At 41.8% G+C, this 16,192-nt stretch overlaps 1 protein-coding gene across 1 annotated transcript in view; it reads left to right on the forward strand.

Annotated features, from left to right (window-relative positions):
- Positions 1–14,969, forward strand: part of MMP11 (matrix metallopeptidase 11) — a gene marked incomplete at its 5' end in the record, with an annotated part of 28,016 nt that extends 13,047 nt beyond the window's left edge. The window contains 3 exons of the mRNA XM_082243909.1: positions 6,188–6,392; positions 13,333–13,593; positions 13,705–14,969. Of these exons, the coding sequence (XP_082100035.1) occupies positions 6,188–6,392; positions 13,333–13,593; positions 13,705–13,847 (609 nt within the window). The 3' untranslated portion in view covers positions 13,848–14,969. The remainder of the gene's footprint in view (positions 1–6,187; positions 6,393–13,332; positions 13,594–13,704) is intronic.
- Positions 14,970–16,192: the final 1,223 nt, after the last annotated feature.

The following is a 16,192-nucleotide window of genomic DNA, read 5'->3' on the forward strand; positions in this document are numbered from 1 at the left end:
ATGCCTATGTTAAACAAAAGCTCATCTCAAGTAATGGCAGGGGAGGGTGAGGTAGCTCTACTAAACCAATACTATCCTAAATAGGAACAGCCAATTACCTTCCATTAATATCCATTCCCCAATTTTGGTGATCCGGGTGGAAAAGACAAAAAATCCCCGTCCTCTGTCTTCCTTGGGTGCAGGGAGCCGCGTCTGGCTACCTCTGCCGTCAGAGAACTATATATATGGCCAGTCCCACCGGAACTGACGAGGTCCCCTATGCATCATATCTGGTGCGGGCGCCATTTTGACGTGCAAGAAGACAACCAGCGTGAACCGCAAACAGGAAGTGATGCGGATATCACGCTGGTCATCTGGCAACGTCCAACTCGCTTGATCGAACGAGTACGGGACAACAGAGAGGAGACAGAGTCTCATCCCATGTCCCGGCTTGGCGCCCGAGTGTTCGTCAAAAAGAAGTGGGTCAAACCACTAAGTATAGATGCAGAGAAGGCGTTTGACAGGATCCATTGGGATTACTTAAGAGCTGTTTTACTCAAGTTCGGGTTCCAGGGCAACATATTGTCGGCAGTTCTTGCACTATATTCTACTCCCTCAGCTAAAGTATACACGGCTAGCATGTTATCGAAACCATTTAATATTACAAATGGCACTCGTCAGGGTTGCCCACTCTCCCCCTTGATCTTTAATCTTCTCATGGAACCTCTGGCAGCCCATATACGCTCCAACCCCCTTATATCTGGATTTCGACTAGGATCGGTAACACACAAAATCAGTTTATTCGCTGACGATGTGATAGTGATGCTTACAAATCCCACATCTTCCCTACCTGAAACTTATCGAATATTGAAGTGGTTCAGCGACATATCATACTACAAAATGAACGTGACCAAATCTGTAATACTTGACCTGCATCTTGACTTGACGACTAAAACTATTTTACAACAACAATTTCCATTTTCATGGGCTGATCACTCCATCCCGTATCTGGGTATCCAGCTAACCAAATCGGTGAAACTCCTTTTCAAAACGAACTATGCCCCATTCCTGTCCAAAATGCACTCTGACCTTCAAAAACTCCAAAACCATGAATTCTCCTGGTCGGGTAGACTTGCGGCGTTTAAAATGATGATTCTCCCCCAATTGCTATATTTATTCCGCACGTTACCTATCCCTCTTCCCAACTCGTACTTCATGTCCCTACAATCCACTTTACGAGCATATATGTGGCAGCATAAGAAATCACGTTGCGCCCATTCGATCGTAGCCAAACATAGATTCGCGGGTGGAGCTGGGTATGTAGACTTTCGCGACTATTACCACGCCACGCTGACAACTCAACTTAAAGAATGGTTTCGCTCTACACTCAGCACTAGCTGGGGGCAGATCGAATCCTCTCAAACTCCTCACGTGCCCCTGCGGATCTGGCTTCTCTGCGCCCCATATGGTCCAAAAATCCCAACTTCCTTTTCTCCCCCGATGGTAGCATCATTGGTAGTATGGCGTAAATTGCTGATCATGACAGAGAAAAACCCTAACTTGATGTCTCCACCGTTACCTTTGGAAACACTCACCCTACTGATTCCTGATATTTCCCTCACAGCTTGGAAAGCACGAGGCATACTGACAATACAACATCTGTTCCACGATACGAAGCTGAAATCCTTTTCGTCCCTTCAACACGCATACCATCTTCCTGCATCTGAACTCTTTTCCTATATCAGACTTAAGCATCTTCTCTCTACCTTACCGACACCATGTTACAGACTACCAAGCACTGTATGGCATTTCCTACTCAACCCATCTGCTGCCTCTAGAGGCATATCACTGATATACCAGACCTTACAAGACAAATCCACATTTACCAAATCGCGTCCTCTTCTTCAATGGGAGGCGGATCTCCACCAATCGTTCACTACAGCTCAATGGCAAACGGCACTGAGACATGCATATAAACACACCAAATGCTCGGCTTTATGGGAGCAAACAATTAAAATCACACTTCGCTGGCACCTAACACCTACCAAATTGGCGAAATTCTATAGGCACTCTTCTCCACTATGTTGGAGGAACTGCGGGCACCTGGGCGACATTTACCACATTCTATGGGACTGCCCGTCTCTCCGTACATACTGGCAAGATGTCTTTCATACGATCTCTGAAATCACGAAATCCGTGGTCACACCTACCGCGGCTCTCGCCTTACTTAATATCACCATAGAAACGTTTTCCCCTGCTCTTAGACACATAGTCACCCATGTTCTTTTGGCAGCTAGATTGTCCATTACAAGAAATTGGAAACGGACGCAACCCCCCTCATTACACGAAGTCCTGGACATGGTACACACCCACAGTATGTATGAACTGATGTTTGCCTCGAGCGGAGGGAACTATCAAAGGTCCCTCTCCTTGTGGCAACCCTGGTCACAATGGTACCACCCTTTACCTACGCCTGCTCTACCCTGAATTTGAACCTAGATCTAGTCGATGACTAATTGACACCTACTGCTGTTATTATGATGACCCCATGTTTTGCTATTTCTGTCTGGTTGTTATTGACGCAGATTTGTTGCGGTTGGCTGTTCTATGTTATTCTTTACTTGGAACAATATTTCTTTGCAATGTTTCTTGCATTCTTGTATGTTGTATTGAAAAATTTTCAATAAAAACTATTGAACAAAAAAAAAAAAAAAAAAAAAAAAAAAAAAAAAAAAAAAAAACCACTAAGTATGTCACCATCAAAGTGCTCCGATCCCCGTTCGTGTCCCGGCACTCTCGGCACAAGATACAATCACATATCACATCTATTGTACAATACAAAAAACAAAAAGAGAAAAATATATAGATTTAATACATACAGTATTGATATTTCCATCACCATATGACTTGTACTACATGTCTCCAACATTCTAACTGAGTAGGTATACTCAACCTTTACCTATCTGTTATGAAGCAAAATGGCACAGTGAAGGTACAAATTAGAATTATACTAATCAAGAAAAGGTTTAAACTATATTGCTGTGTTTAATCCTGGTGGCTTGGTGGCTTGTAGATTATAAATCCACTTCGCCTCACATTTTAGAATTCGATTGTCAAAATTACCTGCCCTCGGATTTTTAGGAATTGTTTCAAGTACGGAAAATGAGATTACCCGAGGGTCATACCCATGGTTGAGGCCGACGTGCTTACCAATCGGCGTATACAATAGACCCACATCGATGTAATAGAGGTGGTCTTGTGTCCATTGTACGAAAGGTCCTTTTTGTCTTTCCCACATAAAACGATCCGCATACACAGTTAGCCAAGTATATCACTCCCTCTGTACAGCAGTCAGCATAGAATCGGGGCTTTAGTGTCCCCCCTTGGAAGTGGGGGGGGATACGCCCTCCCTCACCCAAAGGCATTGGTCACAGCCACCGCACCGATAGGTACCTGTACCTCCTATTGCTCCCTCAGACTCTACAGCCATCGGTAAATAGTGGCCATGAACCAATCGATCTTTTAAAGATTGTGCTCTATGATAAACAATTTCTGGTTGCCCGCGTATATACTTTGAAACAATTAAATCATCCGTTAGAAAGGGCCAATTCTGATTCACCATAGTTTTAATGAGCTGATGGTGAGCATTGTATTTGGTGATAATTTTTGTTGTTTCGTTTCATCTACGAGTTTTAGGCTCAAAAATTAATTTATCCCTTGGATGTATTTTTGCTCTATTATACGCCCTTTTGAGTACGTTTTTAGTGTAGCCTCTGGCCATCAATCGATTTTGAAGGGCCTTAGCCTTTTGTTCGAAATCACTGTCTTTAGCACAATTCCTTCTCATCCTTAAGTACTGGGTATATGGAATACTGTGCACTAGCGGATATGGATGACCACTTGTGGAGTGGAGTATTGTATTTCCAGCAGTTTCTTTTCTATAAAGGGAAGTATAAAGGGAACCATCAGAATTCAAAAACAATTTTGTATCCAAAAACTGAATACTTTCAGTGTCATATTGTACTGTGAACTTGAGATTGTATTCGTTATCTGACAAGTATGATGAGCACATCTTCGATGTATCTGCACCACATAATAATGTGGTGCAGATACATCGATGCACCATCATCTGAAAAAAGAGACCTCTTCCAACCCCCCAAGTACAGGTTGGCTTACGATGGGGCACACCATGTTCCCATCGCCACCCCCTGTATCTGGAGGTAGGTGACATCATTGTATGTAAATACATTCGAGCGGAGTATGTGGTCAAGTAATTTGACCACAAAGTCCGCCACAGGCCATTTTGTTTGTTCTTGCTCTTTAAGAAATATGGAGATTACCTCCACTCCCTTGGTGTGCCGTATACTGGAGTATAATGCTTGGAGTATAATGGAAATCCAGGATCATGTACATATACGTAATCCTGCGCAGCCATCCTGAAGCAGTAAATCTTCTATGTGAGGTCTGCAGGTGGTTAAGGGCTGGCTCAGCTGCAATGCCAGGCCCACTGCCTGGGGATTGGTTGAGCTCCCCTAAGTATGCAGATCAAACCTTCTGGCCTCCGCCCTCCAGTTTCCAGATCTTTCTCCAACTTTCCAGAACGAGGGGGAGACACCAGTGACCTGCCTGTATGAATCATCCAGCCCTAAACTGAAGTAAACTTTTGACCCAGATTCAAAGATTAATTTTACCATGAGCCAAAAACATAAATTTGCCTGCATTACCACTAATAGCACACTACAGGGTGCTACATAATATCATATAATCATATAATAAAAAATCAATTTTAAAAATAATGCATTCCGGATGTACAAATATCTACAGATATCTTTTAGATGTGATTATAGTAAATGATATAAAACAAGGACTGAGCGTTCAGAAAAAAACGATAACCCAATCACCCAGCGCTAAGGTCAGTAGATAATCTCATGTGCATATATACCATAAGATCAACATAAAATGATAAGCTGCTGCCTTAAAATGAACAATATAAAATAAGGTGCATATCAATCGAAATTAATAAACACAAGCAGCGCTAATTACTAAATATACATGTCATAAAAGTACATGAATAAGCCCTGTGTTGACAGAGCTGACGTCATCAATAATATAGCATCTACAGTCCATAAAGATCCAAACAGTCCATCACCAGGTGACTTTTCAGTGAAAGGGAATAGCAGACACCAACATATATACTGCTAGGGATATGCCTCCACCTCACCACGTGTACCCCAATGGTAATGCTCTTACCAGGACTCGCCGTGTAATTAAACCTATAAATCCTCCACAGACTCTGTTTGGCTTCAGACCGCTTCACAATCGAATATACTCTCAGCCATCCAAGCATATGGGGAGTAAAAAAGATGCACAATAGGGCAGTATTGCTTGATAAAAAATACACCTTTATTAAAAACTTCCTCCCATCGCACTTACATTGGCAAAAAACATTGAAAGCATTCAATCAATTGTCAGCACAGGGTTACCGTCCAGCCGCTCGTCTCCCGCTCGCTCAGTGGCGTCCCGGAAGTTGCTCGATACCAGACAGCGTTGCTAGGGCGACTTGCGCGGTCACCCTAGCAACAGGACGCTGTCTGGTATCGAGCAACTTCCGGGACGCCACTGAGCGAGCGGGAGACGAGCGGCTGGACGGTAACCCTGTTTTGACAATTGATTGAATGCTTTCAATGTTTTTTGCCAATGTAAGTGCGATGGGAGGAAGTTTTTAATAAAGGTGCATTTTTTTATCAAGCAATACTGCCCTATTGTGCATCTTTTTTACTCCCCATATGCTTGGATGGCTGAGAGTATATTCGATTGTGAAGCGGTCTGAAGCCAAACAGAGTCTGTGGAGGATTTATATGTTTAATTACACGGCGAGTCCTGGTAAGAGCATTACCATTGGGGTACACGTGGTGAGGTGGAGGCATATCCCTAGCAGTATATATGTTGGTGTCTGCTATTCCCTTTCACTGAAAAGTCACCTGGTGATGGACTGTTTGGATCTTTATGGACTGTAGATGCTATATTATTGATGACGTCAGCTCTGTCAACACAGGGCTTATTCATGTACTTTTATGACATGTATATTTAGTAATTAGCGCTGCTTGTGTTTATTAATTTCGATTGATATGCACCTTATTTTATATAGTAAATGATAGCTTCATTTCCAAGTATTACTTACAGCATTGTTGGCTTATGTTTCGTGCAGCCTGATGCCTGTTCCACAGATTTTGATGCTGTATCCACAATCCGTGGCGAGCTGTTTTTCTTCAAATCTGGCTATGTGTGGCGTCTGAGAGGAGGTAAACTACAGAGTGGTTATCCAGCTTTGGCTTCCCGACACTGGAAAGGAATCCCTGAGTCTGTGGATGCTGCTTTGGAAGACTCAGCTGGAAACATCTGGTTCTTTTATGGTAAGTAATTTTGCATAGTTAGTCAGGTTGAAAAAAGACACAATTCCATCTGGCTCAACCAATAAAAAACAAAAAAAAACAGTAAAGAAAACCAACCATGCAATCCCATATACACAATCCTATACCCGCAGTTGATCCAGAGGAAGGCGAAAAAACCCCAGCAAAGCATGATCCAATTTGCTGCAGCAGGGGGAAAAAATGTCCTTCCTGATCCCCCGAGAGGCAATCGGATATTCCCTGGATCAACTTCACCTATAAATATTAGTACCCATTTAAATTATGTACACCTAGGAAATAATCCAGGCCTTTTTTAAAGCAATTTAGTGAGCTAGCCAGAACCACCTCTGGAGGGAGTCTATTCCACATTTTCACAGCTCTTACGGTGAAGAAACCTTTCCGTATTTGGAGACGAAATCGGTTTTACTCTAGATGTAAAGAGTGCCCCCTTGTTCCCTGTGTTGACCTCAAAGTGAATAACTCAACACCAAGTTCACTATGTGGACACCTTATATATTTATACATGTTTATCATAGCCCCCTTAATCTCCTCTTCTCAAGAGAGAATAGATTAAATTCCTCTAATCTTTCCTCATAGCTGAGCTCCTCCATGCCTCTACTGTACTGTAAGAGTCTTAGCTGTCAGTCTGTAACGGTGACCACCAGTTTGCTAAAATAGCTTTCTTTTATTAGCAAAGGTGATAACTGCGCTCAGCATTTAAAAGTGCTATAGGTGCATAATAAAAAGTGCTATAAGTGCATCAATGCATTAGTGATTGTTCACAATCAATAAATATGCAAATACAATGGTGTATAAATAGATAAATAAATAAATATTGGCATTCATTGGGCTAAAAAAAAAAAAAAAAAAAAAAAAAGTCCTTAAAGTGCTCTGTGCGACTGTGCAAATCTAAATCTTCAGCAATCTTGGATTAGATGGGAACCTCCACCACAAACACCTCCACCCAGTGGTCAGATGATATACTCCTTACCAGAATGCGATGACCCCTTAATTACAGGGGGTCAAACCTGGCATATCACTCCACATTGGCTCAAGGTTATCCTCATCACTGTTATCGCCTCAAAGAATTTTGCCCGAATGCTTTAACAAGGTTCCGGATCTCCGGACATTAAGGTGCAAAGAAAGATAAAGAAAACTCCAATAGTGTAATACCGTTTGATACTGGATTTAATAAAAGATATATTGCACTTACATCATAGCGGTGTTTAAGCGCCTGTAGTACAAAGTAAAACAGCTGGTCTGGTGGATGGGACGCCGCTCTCGCTCCACGCCTCACCTCACCGGAACTCTACGGTCTCACGCTCCCGACGCACGTTTCGTCAGCCGCGCTGACGTCATCAGGGGGATCAGTGATGAGGATAACCTTGAGCCAATGTGGAGTGATATGCCGGGTTTGACCCCCTGTAATTAAGGGGTCATCGCATTCTGGTAAGGAGTATATCATCTGACCACTGGGTGGAGGTGTTTGTGGTGGAGGTTCCCATCTAATCCAAGATTGCTGAAGATTTAGATTTGCACAGTCGCACAGAGCACTTTAAGGACTTTTTTTTTTTTTTAGCCCAATGAATGCCAATATTTATTTATTTATCTATTTATACACCATTGTATTTGCATATTTATTGATTGTGAACAATCACTAATGCATTGATGCACTTATAGCACTTTTTATTATGCACCTATAGCACTTTTAAATGCTGAGCGCAGTTATCACCTTTGCTATTAATTATTCACGTTTTTACGTTTAGATTGCAGCTCGCAGTGTGGAAGCAATTCCCGGTAGTTAATTTATTATAATTTATAATTAATTTATAATTTATCTCACTAATTGAATGAGAAGTCCCTGGTGTCAAATAATATCCTTTGCGCAGGTCTTTTGGTTAGCACCATTTTTTTCGCTAAAATAGCTTTACCATTAATCAATAAACTGTGACCAATTATACCATCTTGGTATTAGCACCAAAATAATTCCATTGACCATGTGGAATCTTTGCATCTCATTACTTTGTTAGGGAAATATTTAGGTAACCCCTGATTAATCGAAGGGATCAATGAAAAACTACTACAAGGACAGAAATAACATACTGATTTTCTCAAGATAACCTTACTGTTGGGCAATTAGGTAAATAGTGCCCTGTTTGGCCCTGGGTCTTGGTTCACGAAGAACAGTAGTCTCTAAGATTTTACATACTTCAAAGGAGCACTTGCAGCATGTCTCTTTTGCAGCAGTCCATTTTAGATAGAAGTTAGAGTTGTCAAAACAAAGATGTTGGCATTGTTGCAGCCAGCTTCAAGCTGTCTGGATTGCCAGCAGACCAAAATAAATAAAAATCAGCTAGAGGTCCGTTACTTTAGCACTCACGTAGTAACATAACGTTCATTTAAAAAAAAATAAAGTATTTACTATAGTGCAATATATTATTTAACTGAAAATTTAACAATTCTAAATGTGTACAGTTCAGGGCACTGTTTATGAGAATTAGGAAACTATTATTACACAGCCATAAATAGAGATGTAATCTGGCTTTTGTTCTTGCATTCAGCAAATTGGATATTGGTGGGATGATACAAGTTAGGACGGGTCTTGGGATCTGCGCGCATTCTTAGCCCATGGTTGTTTCTGCACACAGGAGCCTCAGCGTGTTATATTAACCCTAAGGCATAGCACATTTTCTAGCTTCTGCCAGCTCCTGACATATCTAACTCCCACTACTTCACTGCCCAATGAGACAACAAAGCCTAGGGCACAATATTTCACCAGGTGAAAGAAAAGATCAGGGCACAAGCAAAATGCAGACACAGGGTGTACAAGGCGCAAAAGGGAATTACACTTTGGAAAATAGTTAGAAACTGAATTGTGTGTACTGTCTATATGTGCATCAGAAAAAAATAATAAAATATACTATCTAGAAGACTACTAGGTATGATGCAGAAGGTACAGAGAATTAGTATTTTATAGTAGGGAGGGTCTGGTTGGTACCATTACTCCCATTGTTCGGGTCATGTATTATGCTACTGCAGGCATCATGTTATGAGGGAATCCATGTTGATTAATATTACTTACAGATATCTGCATTATACTTTAGTGTATAGAGTGGGGTTCCTCAACCAGGGTTCCATGGAACCCTAGGGTTTCTCCAGAGATTGTTAGGGGTTCCTTGAGCAATGAACAATTTGTGCCTCTCAGTTAAGTTACCACTGACACCATTGATCTTTTTAGCTAGCTGTAAGGGGGGGAGTCTTCCCAATGACCACAAGCGTAAGGAGCATTCCCACTGACCATCACACTCATTTATCATGAATTGAAATTATTAGCAGGGGTTGCCTGAAACCAGAAAGTTATTTTAAGGGTTCCTCTATGTTGGAAATGTTGAGAAAGGCTGGCATAGGGGGAATATTCAGATCACTTTTACTTCTAGCAGTGATCCTCTAAATACTTCTAGCAGTGATCCTCTAAATACATGATCATAATGTGCATACCTCCCAACTTTCTGAAATGGGAAAGAGAGACACCTATTAGCAAAAGTATGTAGCAGGGTTTCCAACCCCCTAAGTGAAATTTACTGAGAGGACGCCAAAATTTACAAACGCCACCAATTTTTTACTGGCAAAAATCATGAAATTTACTGACAGAGTCACATTTTTTATAGACACTGCAAAAAAAGTACCTAAAATGACTGTTTTCAGTGCTAAACAGTGTGTCACGTACCTGGTAGAAGAGCCTGATATGATGAGGAAGGCCTCTCTTACACCTCTGACTTGGGGCCCCTGATAGAGCAGACAGGTAGCACAGGAGTGCAGAGTGGCACGAGTGCCTATTGGTCTTTATAGTAGCTTAGCCGGATGAACTGTCAGGATCAAGCAGGGGAAGACCGTCAGTGGACCGCAGCGGAGCATGAGTGCCATATGGACACCACTGAGCAGGAGACAGGAGAAGACTGAGTCCCTCAGTGGGTTGCAGTGGAGCAGGAATGCCGGATGGACACCACTGAGCAGGAGACAGGAGCAGGCCGAGTCCGTCAGTAGGTTGCAGCGGGGCAGAAATGTCAGATGGACACCACTGAGCAGGAGACAGGAGCAGGCTGAGTCCGTCAGTAGGTTGCTGTGGAGCAGGAATGCTGGATGGACACAATTGGCAAGTAGGCAGAGACTAGCAGCAGGCACTCCAGCAAGGTAGTAGGCAGGAACAGGGTCAGACAAATCGGGTCATACACTGGCAGACGGATCAGGTGCAGATGTGTAGGCAGAAGCGTGGTCAAAGACAAGCTGGGGTCAATGCAGACAGAGTTCAGGAGAAGTCAAGGCAGGCCGGGTCGGTAACAGTAGTCAGATGCAGATTTACAGGTAACAGGCATACACGGGAATGCTGTAGACAAGACAGCACTGAAGCACAGCAGAGGCTCAATTTAAATAGCCCCCTTGACGCCAATACGAGCAACAGGTGCGCGCACGTGAGCGATTGACGTTAGAGTATGCACAGAAAGCTGTCTAGAAGAGCCATTCTGTCTATTGGAATGTCCTTCCCGACACAGTGCAAATATCACTATTTAAACTATAAACATGTAGCTAGTGCTGTTAGCAATCTGTTTAAGTTAAACAAAAGTTAAAAATCATATTTCTTTATTTACATGAAGGTCAGGTTAATATAACCCAGCCAGCACAGAGTTCCCCCATACATCAGAGTCTCCAGATTTCCCCCTTACAGTGCAGGGAACTCTGACGTAAAGAGGAATGCTGCAGATCATGATCTAAGGGGGAACTCTGATGTAAGGGGGGAGCTCTGCTTTCCCCTTTATGTCAGAGTCCCCATTTACATCAGGGTCTGCAGCATTGCCCTTTACATTAGGGTATGCAGAGTTCCTGTAAGGGGAACGACGGGAACTCTGATGTGGGGGAGACTCTGGTGACCAGAGACCACCTTCTGCAGAGTGAATACACTACGGTAAGGAGGGAGGGTTACTGATATAAGGGGGAACATTTATATTAGTGCCCCCTTACATTATTGTATTCACTCCCCCCTTACATCAGTGACCCCCTCAGACTGGCCTGGCGGGGCTGTCACTGACCTCCTCACAGGTGCACCATGTAGGGCTCAGTCAGACGGCTCCAGCTTGGTGGCTCTGGTTTTATACCATAGTCTCCTCTCCACAGTCCACACATGTCTGACTCCTCCTGTTACTGGCATCCCAGCAGCGCTCCCACTCTTGACTTCTCTCCAGGCTCCCCCTCAAAGACTGCAGACATGATAAAAGACAAGAGATGGTCAGAGATTGCGGACATGATACAGGAGGTGGTTAGAGGCAGACATGGTACAGGAGATGGTTAGAGGATGTGGACATGGTACAGGAGATGGTTAGAGGATGCAAGCATGGTACAGGAAAAGGTTAGAGGATGCGGACATGAGACAGGAGATGGTTGGAGGATGTGGACATGGTACAGGAGATGGTTAGAGGATGCGGACATGGTGTAGGAGATGGTTAGAGGATGCGGACATGATACAGGAGATGGTCAGAGGCTGTGGATATGATACAGAAAATGGTTAGAGGATGCAGACATAATATAATAAATATATCTGCTAGCACTGATTTTCACACACTTTTTCTGCTGCAGATTTGCACTCCACTGTTAACCATTCCACTACCGCAGACATGCAGCAGACTCTCCTACTCGTTTGCTCATTTCAAACTTTTTTTCCTTTCTCCGCCTGCCACAGTCTTTGACAGCTGGCTTAACTCTTCCTCTACCAGAGATTTCTCTGCTCTCTTCCTCTCAGAGGTGCCTAATCTGTCATTAGCACTTTGCCCTGGTTAGCAGCATCTCTTAACCCCGTACTAGACCTCAGTGCAAATTGCCTTCTTTTCTTCTCTCCCACTTGTGCTTTAACCTCTTTCTTGCCTGAGGTCATCTTCTGGATTCTCCTGAACCAAGAGTTTAAATAATAAGGGGCTACTTGTGGTCACTTACCAGCCCTCCAGCCCATGGAATACAGTGCTAGATGAGATGATAGCAAGGAGCGGAGATCTTCTTGTCAGAGCCTATGAGGCTGTAATCCATCTGTAAGTTCCATTAAAAAATGGCACCACGTGGCGCGGCTACGTCACTGCGCATGTGACTGCTCATCCGAAAATGGCCAAGCATATACAAGCTTTCCGCTGCTCATAACGGACATTTAGGGGCAGCCCGGAAATGGGTTAAAATTTACAGGTTGCCCATAAATTAATAGGCGGTTGGCAACACTGGTATGTAGGCATAGGACACACCCCCTGCCTCGCCCCCTCACAAGGAGATTTAATAAACAAAAATTATTGGTTAGACCAGTGTTTCTCAACTCCGGTCCTCAGGGCACACTAACAGGCCAGATTTTAAGTATAAGCTTGGGGAGATACAGACTAGAATACTGCAATCACTGAGCAGCAAATGATATCACCTGTGATGTATTTCAGTTTTCTTGCAAACTTGGCCTGTTAGTGTGTCCTGGGGACTGGAGTTGAGAAACACTGGGTTAGACCCACAAGTGTTTTATTACCACTACTATTCCTTTATATTAGCTTTTGAAATGTACAAATGCAACAATTTAGTAATTGAATGAAAGGTTTAACACTGTAAAAATCTTTGCTTTTTTATGAATAAATGGTGCATTTTAATACAAGTATATAGATCAGATCAAAATGAGGGACAAATGAGGAGGAAAGAGGGACAGAGAGACTTTGTTTCTAATGAGGTACAGTCCCTTGAAATCAGGGACAGTTGGAAGCTATGCAGTGTGCGAAGGTCCCCAAATTCCCCTGAAGATGGGGTTGTAGCTTGAGCTGTATGCAAACTTAGGAACCCTTGCATTCCTTGTGACCAAAGTACTTTCACCAATTCAGATACCACATATGTGAAAATTAAATTTCCATTAAATTTGATTTTTTTTTTATTATAGGACCACGATTTTGGATTTTTGATACAAAACTTCAGGTCACAGGCCCCTTCCAGATGTCAGACCTTGGATTGTCTGTAACTAGCATTCAAGCTGCCTTTTTATGGGGTACTGACAAAAACAAGAAAACATATCTGTTCAGAGGAACAGGATATTGGCGCTTAAATACTGACACCCGGCGTGTAGAAAGTTGGCACTCACGCAGTATGAGTGATTGGAGAGGAGTACCTACAGGAATAAGTGCTGCTTTCCAGGATGAACATGGTAAGATTGCACAAACGTTTTTAGGTATAAACTGGTGGATTTGGTTGTCCATTGCAACATTAAAAAAAAAAAAAGTGTTTTCCTAAAACTGATATTATTTTGGTGTTTCAGGTTTTGCCTACTTTTTGCGGGGCAGATACTACTGGAAGTTTGACCCAGTACAGGTGAGAGTTATGGAGGGTTATCCACGTTTGGTCAGCCAGGATTTCTTCGACTGTCCTGCACTGTCTTCTTCAGTCAACTCCTTACGATGAAGCTGAATTCTAATAATGTTGGAGTAACTTCAATGGAACACTAACTTTCCTCTAGGTTCACTTATTCTGGCAGGGTTCTGAGGGCCCTCGTGCCCCAGATTGTACTGCAATGTATAGAGACAAGAGGAGACCAGTCTTTTCTTTTTGTTGTATTCTGGTCATATGTTTTGTTACCTAACAATCTTCTTACACAGCAGAAAGGTTTTCACACTTCAGGTACTGTACAAAGTTTACTAAAGGGACATTGCTACCCTATGTCAAGTCATTTTATATATTGGCATGAAAGACGAAAAACTGACATGGTATGTCAATGAATGAAGTAGCTCGCAGTTGTTTGTGGTATTACACAGTCAACTCTTTTCTACAGTGTTCCGATGTACACAAGGTCACAGAAATGGCATCTAGATCTACGTAAAGGGTCACTGCCCTTCCAAAATGTTTTTACAGCATTACGGCTCCCTTCAATGGACAAATCAAACAAAGGTCACAACTGAAAAATCATGAAGTGACCGACCATTCAGTCATTCATTGCAGTGGAATGCATATGTTCCTGGAGCCATTGGAGATTTTACACCAACTTAAAGCAGTGCCAAAAAAGACTTTTAATTTAATATTAGTGTATGTATAAAGCCATTACCTCTGTCAGTGCTGGTCACTGACCTGATGAGGTTTATGGTTTAGTATTGCTAATACATGTTACTGTCTGGAAACAGAAAATGTTGTCCTTACTAATTACAATTTTGTACTATGGTAAACGAAATTTGACAAATGACTTATTATGTTGAACTATGGCTGGATACCTTAACATGGTGCTTACAAGTTAATACCTGAGCAATCTGTATAATTATTCTTCTGCAAATCAAACCCAACTTAGTAGAAGAAAAGGACAGAAGCTGATTGGAAAACATGCCAACCAAAATGGGTGAAAAAAGATGTATTGCAGGTATACTAGTTAACAGAGATGGCCAAACTGACCTGCCAAGTTTGAGATTTGACCTGGATTGGACCAATTTGCAATAATAAAATTTAGGAAGATCTCAATCCTAACCAGACATCATTTACTTTGATAAAGCAGCATGTCTAATTTACAATTACACTGTGGCTTCAGTTTTCATAAAATACTTTTTTTTTTACCTTTTTTTTTTTACCCTTTTTTTTTTACCCTTTTTTTTTTTTTTTTGCACGATAGCACTGCTGACCTCCTTCAGCTAACTCTTGTGTACATGCAGTCACTTCAGTTTTACATCATTGCTCTGGACTGGTTTCCTGCTAGTGACATCTGAAGACCAAGTCAGCACAATGTGGTGCGGCAATGCAGGGGTGACAACGCTGAGATGTTTTCATCCTTTAACAGGAAGGGCATTTACAAAAGACTGAAAACAACTTTTGACATTACATAACATAACATATTAAAGCTTTGATGACATTTTAGAGATTAGTTTTCTCTGCTTTAAATCCAAATTTTGAACATCTGTAATTAACATTTCTTTAACAAAATAGCATATGTTCCTACCTTTAAATAACCTCTTGGCCAACCAGCATTGGGCTTCCCTTAGGTTCTTGCTCAGCACGGATGCTTCAGAAGGTGGAGTAGGAATTAGGAGCTTATTTCTAATTTACCTGCAATAGAATGGGAGTAGACAAGTTGCTTCTCTTGCCCAGAAAAGGTCTTCATTAGCTCTCCTATTTATTAATCACAGTCCACATTAAAGGGTAAAAAGAGACTGACGCTAGTGTAAAAAATTAGTAAAATTGTATTTTTAAAAAATCATAGAAAAAAACCCCCAGAATTTCTATAGTTTTCCTACTTCATCCAAGTATTTGGGAAAAAAAATCTCAAAATGTGAATTGAAAAGACCAAAAAATATGATAGCAGGAAGGTAGGAAGCACTTCTAACCCCCGTGGTCCAGCAACTAGACTAAATCTATTTGCGTGTGGCTCCCCCATGGATAGAGCCATAAAACCACGTAAGAGACCCATGTTTTTGGGTATTGTAAAATATATTGATGCATAAGGAGGTTGAATTTGTGTTTGTTTTGCATCATAATTGAGTTACAGTGCATCCGGAAAGTATTCACAGCGCTTCACTTTTTTAGAATTTTGTTATGTTACAGCCTTATTCCAAAATGGATTACATTCATTATTTTCCTCATCATTTTTCAACCAATATCCCATAATGACCACGTGAAAGAAGTTTGTTTAAAATCTTTCCAAATTTATTTAAAATGAAAAAAATCCTATGTACTTAATTACATAGTTAGTCAGGTTGAAAAAAGACACAAGTTCATCTGGCTCAACCGATAAAAAAAAAAAAAAAAACAGTAAAGAAAACCCAACTATACAA

The sequence above is a fragment of the Pelophylax lessonae genome, assembly GCF_965119305.1.
Source record: "Pelophylax lessonae genome assembly, chromosome: 1".
NCBI lineage: Eukaryota > Metazoa > Chordata > Amphibia > Anura > Ranidae > Pelophylax > Pelophylax lessonae.